This window comes from Mesitornis unicolor, unplaced genomic scaffold (genome assembly GCF_000695765.1).
Source record: "Mesitornis unicolor isolate BGI_N332 unplaced genomic scaffold, ASM69576v1 scaffold39816, whole genome shotgun sequence".
In the NCBI taxonomy this organism is placed as follows: Eukaryota; Metazoa; Chordata; class Aves; order Mesitornithiformes; family Mesitornithidae; genus Mesitornis; species Mesitornis unicolor.
Window position 1 is genome coordinate 3764 of NW_010193691.1, and position 10226 is coordinate 13989.

A 10226-nucleotide genomic window follows, 5' to 3' on the forward strand; every position below is an offset into this window, starting at 1 on the left:
TAGCACAACTGCCTTGTCATTGAAAGATGTTTTCAGTATTGCTGCTTGAAAATATATTTTTTCATGAGATGTAAGGTGGTTTTTTGTGTGTAAATAAGATCTTCTATAGCTTCTGGGAGTGCACAGTGTTTTCTGTGGCATACTGAAAGTGGAGTCGGTTGATGATTTGACTTCCCTTTCAATTAGTTTACCCACGTTTTTCTTTAACAAACTTTTTCCGAAGAGCAGAATGACCTTCATCCCCTGCGACAGGATGTGTTGCTCCTGGTGCTCTTGGTATCTGTGGAGGATGAGGAGGAGAGTAAGCTTCCCCCAGATGTTGTATGTAAACTTTTCAGCCCTTTGAGGGGGATCTTGCTGCCTCCATTGCTGAGATCACCTGTGTGGATTCTTTATGATTGAAGACAATGTTTTAAAGTGTAGGCAGACTTGGATAAGCGTAGCTCTAAGTGTAAAAAAGTGAAAACACTTGTATAGAGGGAGACGGGGAAAGATTTTTCCTGTGCCCAGAACTTGTTGTGCTGTTGCTGTTCAAATCTTGCAGAAGATGGCCAGCACTGCTGCAGGGGTTGTTTTCTGAACTGATTTGCCCTAAGCGTTATGCATGCCAAGTTAACACATCACCTGTGCGATCCAGCTCAGTGATGAGGCAGAAATCAAGTACTAGTGGGTTTGGGCATATAGCTGAGACAGTAAAGCAGTAGTTTTTATTCTGAAAAAGTCTTCTCTAGACTCTTGGCATGAAGCCTGGTGACCTTTGTGTTTTGATCAAGTAGAGCTTCAAAACAGTGACTCTCCAGCTTGATTCCACCTTTGATAAATTGCAGTGCTGCTTCTGCGAGCAGCTTATGAGGAGCTCTTCCTTTGAGACTCCTCAGACTGTTGGATATGCAGGACTTGCTTTGGGATGCAGTTTTATCACATTGGCAAGCTGTAATTTAACAGACGAGATGTTAAGTGCCAAGTTTTGTGTTGTCATAGAAATTTATTAAGCTGGCAAGCTCCGCTGTTGTAGCTCACTGGAAAGCTGTTTCAGAAGAAGCCAAATGTTAGGGTTAGTTTATTGCAGTTCTTTGAGTGTTGCTCATTCACAATTGCTTGTTTTGGTGTGTGCAGTTAAGTGCAATACTACTTTGATGGTAGAGAGGCAAAATATTGCCGAGATGGTTAAAAAGCACTTTTTGAAATAGACTTATGATTGATCCTTTGATTCTGACCTCCGATTGTTGCTGTGGGGTATCTAGTTCATTATGCACCTTGTTGTCTTTCTCACAGTGTTGGAGGGGTAGTCATTCCTGTGATGGAGCTCTTTGCTAGCTCTTTCAAACTGGCAAAATGCGGAAATGAATAAATGTGAACAGGTAGTGTGAAAACAAGTTAGTCTGTGTTGTGAAAACCTCATGGTACCACTTTTTCCTTGTGGACGTGGTTATGTCAGCTGGTTTACATAAGTTAAGCTATCAAACATGTCTGTATTATCAGTTCTTTGTTAAACTTTATTTTTCTTGTTTGCAAAGCTAGCTCATAAGCAAAAACTTAAAAGAAAAAGCTCCAAGGCATAATGCTGAATTCTTCTAGGATTGAACTTTCCACCTTGCGTTCTGGTGGAAGTAAAAAATGCAGAGAAACTGCTAACTGTTTTTAACAGCTTATAAACAGCTTACAGAGTTATTTTTTTCTTAATTAAAAGAACTAAAAATCCAAAAGACTTAATTAACTGGTAGTGTTCCCTAGCAAGTTAACAGCACTGCCTGGAATGTAGCTGAGAAGTTGCTCCAGAACTTAAATCTAATGTAATATTGTCTTTCAGGTGCCATGTTTCAGAACAGAGGAAGACAACTGAGAAAGAAGAGCTGAGGAAAGTAACACAGAACCAGATACAGGCTAATTGGGGGAAAAAAAATTAACCTGTCTCTGAGGTGACTAAAGGGGAATAATGGTGATTTTGCGCCGGGCTCGGCCGCCTGCTTCCGCCCCAACCAGCAATGAATCTTGACTCGCTCTCGCTGGCCTTGTCTCAAATCAGCTACCTGGTGGACAATTTAACCAAGAAAAACTACCGAGCCAGCCAGCAGGAAATACAGCATGTAAGTAAGCTATGAAGATACAAAAGACATTTTGGAAAGCAAAAATGGGGGTATCACATGGAATTTTTCTTCACGTCTGAATTGTACTCCGCTGTGCTCTCGTGTGCATTGCTGTGAGCCGTTTTCTGTGGTGCTGAGGACCGCAGCTCACGTCTCTGGTATTGCCGTTGGTTTCATCCCTCCGGTCATGGAATATGGCAGCTCAGAGCTGAGACCAGTGTTAACTTTGTAGTTGAGTATTAGGATTAACTGCTGCTCCTGGAATGGGATATGCAGAGCTTTCCTGACTCCTTCAGGTTAAATCATTCAACTTCTGGCCTTTCCATAGGTTGGGAGAGGAAGGTGAATGTATGCGTTTACTGTTCAGAGTTGTGCTGGAAGTGTGAGTACATGGCTACTTATATCTGAATGCTTTCACTTACCTTGGATGGAAGATTTTTGCTTGTCATCTCGTGTGATAAAGTATGGCTTGGTGGTGCAGCCAGGCTGACTTTCGTGGCCTTGGGTTTTCAGAAGGCAGGCAGAGTAACAGATTGAAAGCCAAATATCTAAGATCTGGTCAAGAACTCTGGTTTAACTGACCCTTTTAAAAATAGCTCTGAGTAGCAGGGTGGACCAAAGAGCATTTTCTGCAGAGGAGTGCTTAGGAGGAAGTGAATGTTACTGAGCCAGTTTTAGAAACTGGTTTAGTTCAGTTCCCAGCAGACAGCTGGGCCAGTTAAGCTTTTTTTCCTTACCCTAGCGCAGTCCTGCAGTGATTTGTATCAGATTAGGAGGCCAGAGGACTTAAGCAAGAGTGAGTTTCTGGTAACAGCTGACTTCTTTAAAAGTGCATTCATTACTTATCTTGAGGTGAGAGAGTGACCTCAGCAGTATTTACTGCTTAAAATTATCTTGTAAGCAGTGGAGATGAAATAAGTCTCTTGTAACTTTTGTAAAGTTTCCGTGTTCGTGAAAGTTCAGTACTTACAGGAGGCTTATTTGAGATGTCCTTTCAGTCATACTGGTTTCAACTGATGATTTTTGCAGCAAGGTATGACTGAGGTCTGACTTGCAGATCTGTCATGAACACTCACATGAAAGATAGCAAACACTTTGATTTGGGAGAAGATACAGTTGATTTGCCATTCAGTTGGAATGTAGAACTCACACAGAGACAGATTGTTCCTTACCCTTCATGGGAGGCCTCTTAGACTCACTGTGGTGAGAGACTGGAAACCAGTCAGACACAAAATTACTGTTCTGTGTATGTTTGGTTATAAGGCAGATCTAGGATTTCAAGACTTTTAAATTCCTAAAAACTCTGTGATCCCTTGTCTGGTTTTTTGGTGTGTGTGGTTTTTTGATAAGTTTTTTGTTTGTTTTTTAGACTTCCTGGTATTACTTTACTTTTGTGGTTGCTAGTACCACTTTTCCTTAGATAGTTCAAGAGATATGTGTGTCTCTCACAGACTGTCTCACAGCACACCCTGCTTGGTGTAAATTTTTGGCATAATTCACTCGTTTTTACAAAGCTTATATCTAAGCATACAGAGTATGTGGGAAACCGTACTTAGAGCTGTCCTTGTCACAACTGACCAAAATTACACTTGCTTTTAAATGCATTGCCAGCATCATCATTTGGCAGAGAGAGAAGCTAAAGAATGGCTTCCTCTGAAGGGAATTTTTGTGGTCTCCTTTTCCTGAAGTAGTAGTGGTAAGGAGAGCCTGGTTGGAGAGGAGGGAAGGAGCTTGTGGACAGATTCATCTAGGAAAGCAAAACTTTCTGGATCTAGAAAAGTAGAGTTGGTTTTTATCTATCCCTGTGTTTGCCTAAACAAACCCCAACTACTCTCTGTATGGTATATCCAAATAGAGGTGGCTCAAACTTTATCCTGGATCACAGACTGGTTGGGGTTGGCAGGGGCCTCTGGAGGTCATCTGGTCCAACGTCCTGCTCAAACAGGGTCACCTGGAGCTGGCTGCTCAGGAATGTGTCCAGCTTTTGGGTGCCTCTATGGACAGACTCTACAACCTCTCTGGGCAGCCTGTGCTTCATGCTTGGTCAACCTCACAGTTAAAAAAAAAACAAACAGTATTTTAAGATTTGATGCACTCTTGTAAATGTGTGTGATGGCTGCCAAAAGAAAGGTTTCTTTCATTGCTTTCTGCAGGAAAACTAGCAATTCTCACTGTTTCCTGGAAAAGCTTTTGTGTGACTGTAGTTAGATTTGAAAGATGTTGCACTGAACTTCTAATCTTCCTTCCCCCTCCTTTCCATATGTTAAACTTTCAAATTATTAACCTTGTGGAGTTACTTTTTCGCAAGGAAGCAATCTAATTCTGATGCAGAGAGTTGCGTTGATGGCTTTAATATGTGCAGGTTTATCCTGTATCCATGTGCTTTGATGACTTCATCTTGGTCGTGGCACCCTAGGAGTTTGATCCAGCTTCATGCCAGTCTTGTTACTGCACCTAAATCTACATGTATTAATTGGGATTGCCTGAGTGAATTGCCTGTTTCCTGAAGCCTGAGCTGACTAGTAGCACTTGCTGTCTATTCAGTTTTGCTGGCTTTTACACCAATCTGAGCCTCTTGCTACCTAATCACGAGGGATGGCTGCCTTTGAGGACAGTGCTGCCCACATAACTGGAGTGGGGTAGTTACTCTGGCCTGACATACTGTATGTTCTAGCCTCTGGTTAAGAAGCAAAGCTATATCTGACTCAGATATTGCTCTCCAGCAGAACAAAACTTGGCAGCCACTGGAAGAAGCAGGCTATGAGGAAAAGGGAAGCACAAGGTTACGTATCGGTGGAAAAATCGAGATGAGAACAATATGAAACAGCAGAGCTGGTGTAGACACAGCCTAAAGCAATGCGGTTTTGTCTTTGCACAAAGAAACTGCCGGCAAACAAGGGGTTTTATGATGGGGTGAAGCAGTGGGCTTGGTGGAGGCAGTCAGAGCATAGGCAGAGCTGCTGGTTTTGTGCTGGCACATTTGGTGTCTGTCCTGCAGCTGGAAAGGGAGAAACGATTACAAAAAATTTCCCAATAGATGAAGGTTGGATTTCATGTTAGCTGCTACTGTTTGAACAAAGGAATCTAGTTACTGGTAATTGACTTCAAATTTCTGTGGATTTTAATAAAAACAAGTAATGCTGTCCAGTTAGATGAAGTTTAAAGAAATGGATAAGCCCTGAAGGTATACTTCAAACAGCAAGCTGGTGAGCTGGTCTGTAGCCTGGAGTTAAACTTCAGGCAAGTGATAGACGATGCTAACAAAAATGTGATGTTGTGGTTAAGATTTGAAAATGAGTGATAGATGTTGCAAATTAACAAATGCAGATCATCTATTTGTGACTGAGGTACAGAATTGACTTGAATGAGCTCTAATGACAGGGGAAAGACTTGGTGAAAGGTCTCAGGTGCAGGTGTTCAGCATGTGGGATTTGATTTGAAAGCTTGCTAATGAGCAAGTTTGAGATGAACTTTTTTCTTTAGATGACAGGAAACACTTCCTGTGTAATGTTCTCTTTTGTATTAAAAGACACTCGAGTAGTGGCAGTCAGATCAGTCATGACCAGGAGACACTGTAAAAACTGCCCACGAGATCAGTGAAGATGCTGCATGGTGGCTTGCTGCTGGGATAAATTCCTGCTATGTAGGCATAGCACAGATGTACAGTCCCAAATCTGTACCGTCGTGGAATTGGGCACTGTAGCTGTTTGAGGGGGTAGGAGGAAAGGGAAAAGTGAGGCCATGATACTGTGAATTCTGGGCTGCTTTTGTGGCTGAGAAGCTTGAAATCATCCTCTAGGTGATGTAGAAACCCCTTTTACTTAGCTTTTTAAGAATGCTACCCCTGAAATGCATGGCTGCTGTGTCAGTGACTTGTGTCTAGATTCTTTCTTTATCTCTTAGTTTATACATTTCGTTTGAAAATAGAGTTAATGACTTGGTTTCTAGGTTACTGATTAAGAAGGAATAGTCTTAGCAGTTTTGTTATAACTGTACATGACTTAACCACTGGAAGTGCCTCTGCATCCACAGTACAGACCCAGATCTTGCTCTGTAATGTGTATTTGCTTCCAAGTTGTGTTTTGGACTTTCTTTTTCCAGATTGTGAATAGGCACGGTCCCGAGGCAGACAGGCATTTACTACGCTGCCTATTCTCGCACGTGGATTTCAGTGGCGATGGTAAAAGCAGTGGCAAAGATTTTCATCAGGTATGGTTTGCACTGAGGCTTCTGCTTATTAGTTTTGGTTGTTAAAAATCTGCAGTGGGATTTGATCCACAGAGGCAGGTCAGAGGCAGTAGCTTCAAGCAAATTTCTGGTATATGGCCTTTCAATTGCAAGCACCTTTTGTCAGTCCTCAAGTCAGAAAACATCAAGTTGTTGATATCTGACATTTACAGTCCCTTGATCTGGAAAAACAGCCTCAGTACAGTTGCTCTTTCTACTACATGCATATCTCTGTTTTGAAAGCCTTTCTTTGTCTTTTAAAACTTTGTCCAAATCCACTAACTGGCACTTCCTGAGCATTTATTCTCAGGGGTGTTTTCATCCTTAAGCAATTTTACTACAGACTTTTTAGCTCATAAACAAGAACCAAATATTCTTAGTTTGTCTGTTGCAATGTGTGAGGGTGCTTACAGAAAATGCACACAGGGTGGAGAATGTTTGATCACTTTCTCAGTGTTTAAAAGAAAAACCAAACTAAGCTTGAAGCAGATTTGATTGAAAAGAAACTAGTTAATGTTAAAGAGAATTTGAGCACTTACAAGGCTCTTAAGCACCTTATCTGTTAGTTTTACTCTTTGTTTAGTTTTACCGCACACAGTGAGCAGTAGAAGTTTTGTTTTATTGGCCTGTTACAAAACAATACGAGTGTTTAAGTGATCTTGTTCTTTTCAGACTCAATTTCTGATCCAGGAGTGTGCGTCGCTGATTACGAAACCAAACTTTATCTCGACGCTGTCCTACGCCATTGACAATCCGTTGCACTATCAGAAGGTTTGTATGCTGCGAAAGGGCATCCCCATGGCAGAAACTGCAGCGAGTTGGTCTGTGAGAAACCAGCTCCTTTCCCTTGTGTTCTCCCTGGTTTGTTGTTTGTTGAAGGTTAAGAGTGGTTGTACCTAAAGTCTTCCAAAATTGAGCTTGCTCAGAAGTTGGGATTTTTTTGTTAAACTAAGGAAGCTATTCAGTCACTCTGACTGCAGATACATTTTCAAGTTTAATCTAGCCTTAGTACTTTATGGCTTGTTTGTGGCAGTCAGAACCAATAAATCATCAGTGCTCCTGTTTATTTTAATATGAAAGCCATGGTGGGGATTTAGTAGTGAAAGAGTGGGACGTGTGGAAAAAGCTTCAACTCTAGATGTATCCAAAAATAGATGATGTTTAGTCATATGAGCTTTACAGTAACCTATAGCAGAATAGTTACTAGTATTCCAGACCTGCAAATGGACTCTAGATAGCTTGACACATTACAAATGAGACTAATTGTGATTAACAATTTTTATTTAACTCTTCTTACCTGTTTCAGAGTCTAAAGCCTTCACCCCATTTATTTGCCCAATTGAGTAAAGTCATCAAATTAAGTAAAGTTCAAGAGGTAGGTGAACATTTACTTCAAAAATATGTTAATGTTTTTTGTCTAATCGTATTAGAAAGGATGTTGTCTCCTTACTACATTTGTTCTTGTTTGTAGGTGATATTTGGTCTTGCTTTACTGAACTCTTTCAGCTCAGATCTACGAGGTTTTGGTAAGTGAAGCTTCCAAAGTACGGCAGCAGGAACACCTTTTTTCTTTTTGAGCAGTGGCCTTTCTAGATGGATAGATGTGTCTGTGTGACCCAAGTAATGCAAGACCTTGCGATCAGTAGCACTACTGGAGTCTAACGTCCTGTTAAGAGGGGCAATAGGTAGCACAGTCATCTTGTCTCTTATGAAGCTGGAGGTCCCTTCTATGAATCAAATTGTGGTACTGTGTTATCTTAACTTTTAGTTGTTCATTAATATTTGAGTTCTGAGGTTTAAATTATGAGACTTCTATTTAAATCTGAACTGTTGGGGCTTATGGCAAACAAACTCAGGTTAAGAGAACGGTATCTAGCCAAGAAGAGTCTTCATATTAAAAAGAAATGTCAGGTTTTGACTGTAGCCTCTTTTGTTTTCCAAAGCTGCCCAGTTTATCAAACAGAAACTCCCGGATCTTTTGCGCTCTTACATTGACGCGGACGTCAGTGGAAATCAAGAAGGTGGCTTCCAAGATATTGCAATAGAGGTCCTGCACCTTCTCCTCTCCCATCTCCTTTTTGGGCAGAAGGGAGCCTTTGGGGTAGGACAGGAACAGATTGACGCTTTCCTCAAAACATTACGTAGAGGTGAGTGTGGTGTTCAGGGAGCCTTGACTAAATGCAAACTTTGAAATGGGTTTTTGTAAGTTACTGTTATTGTGGACTGAAATGATGGGGAGGTTGGTGAGGTAGAACTCAGGAAATGTAAATTTCTGTAACTCTAAACTGACAGGAAAGTGCCACGGTTCTGACATTGGGCCATCATGTTCTGTTTTTCTTGCAAAGAGCAGTAATGTGGTCTCGTGTTTGGGTTTTTTTGAAAACTTGTGATAAAAAAGCATTAAGTAGGAGTTACTCAAGTCTGTGCTTGCTTGCTTGTGTGGGATGCTGCTTGGATTTAACTAAAGCAACTCCTTACAGTGTGGGGAACATACATTACCATTTCAAATAGGTGGATTTTAAGCACTGGGTTGTTTATGTTGGGTGCAGATCTATGAGGAAACACTAGCACAGTAAGGGAAGTGGCTTTGAATAAAACGAGTTCATCTCCTGGAAGCTGCCATGGTCCTTGTGTGAAGGCAGGAGACATTACTAATACTGTAGTCTCTTGCTTTCTGAAACTACAGCGTTTGCTGTAAACACACTGGAATAAGGACTCAAAGCTTTGGACTCAAAGCTAACTGAATTTAACTCGACCCACTCCTTGGTTCTGCACAAACCTAGAGGAAGGCACCCTTCATGCAAGAGCGAAATATTTGTTCTCTTTGTTTAAGTGTAACTTCTTAGTTCATACTTACTGTAATGACAATAAATATATCAGCTTCTGCAATTCCCCTCGCTTTGTTTTGGGAAACTGGGAACTCTTCTCTGAGTGGCCCTGAAGGGTATGGAGGCATTGTGCATCATCGTAAAAGATAATGGTGTCTCAGGAAGGCCCACCCATAAAGTGTCTTTGCTGCAAAACTCCCACCCACACATTGATCCTCTCATTACTGTGTCTCTCTTAAACCTTGCTTCTCTGAAAGGAAGAAGGGAGTATTTTCTCTTTCCACGCCCAAGAGCCTAGTTTAGATTTGCAAGACTTAGACTCAACACCAGCTCCTTTGTTTCCTAATACTTCCTGATTTGGAGGAGAGGCATTTGGTTTACTGCTGTATTGTTTCCTGCTCTCTGCTTTTTTTGGCTGACTGCTGTTAGTGACAATCTGTAGTTCTAAACTTACCACCAGCATAGCTGCTGGCCCTTTTGGGCAGCTGCAGTGAACCTCTCTGGACCTAGTTTATTTTACGTTCTTCTTCTCTAGCAGTATCCAAGTACCAGTAGAGAACTGGGAGGTGGGGTGGAGGGATGCTGCATGAGTGCCCTCCCGATTTCTGCAGCAGCAGGGAAACTAGCACAGCAGTGAAGCTGTTTTGGATAGTCACTTGCATGCATCTGGTGATGTGGATTTTTTGACCCATTTCTCTTTGTTACTCTTGCCTTTAGATTTTCCCCAGGAGCGTTGCCCTGTGGTGCTTGCACCACTTCTATACCCTGAAAAACGGGACATTCTAATGGACAGGATCCTGCCTGATTCTGGAGGGATAGCCAAAACCATGATGGAGAGTTCTCTGGCAGATTTCATGCAAGAAGTTGGCTATGGCTTTTGTACAAGGTTCGTAGGAAAATAACTTGCAAGCATCTTGTGTGGTGATGGTTTTTTTTCTTGAGGCAAAATGTAGAGAACACTTCAAATGCTAAGCTAACTAGAACCTCATTAAGGATTATGCAGCCAGTTGTTTTGATTCTTATTTTGTATTTTGCTTTCTTCTAACGTACATGGCATTTCTGTTGGAATTGTGTACGATTTTGT

General features: G+C 41.5%; 1 protein-coding gene across 1 annotated transcript; it reads left to right on the plus strand.

Annotated features, from left to right (window-relative positions):
• The first annotated feature begins 1802 nt into the window (after positions 1-1802).
• Positions 1803-10044, plus strand: LOC104543043 (CCR4-NOT transcription complex subunit 1-like). The gene is made up of 7 exons (XM_010187539.1): positions 1803-2087; positions 6189-6296; positions 6987-7085; positions 7621-7689; positions 7786-7840; positions 8258-8461; positions 9860-10044. The coding sequence occupies exons 1-7, from the start codon at positions 1986-1988 to the stop codon at positions 10042-10044; spliced, it is 822 nt and encodes a 273-aa protein (XP_010185841.1). The 5' UTR covers positions 1803-1985.
• Positions 10045-10226: the final 182 nt, after the last annotated feature.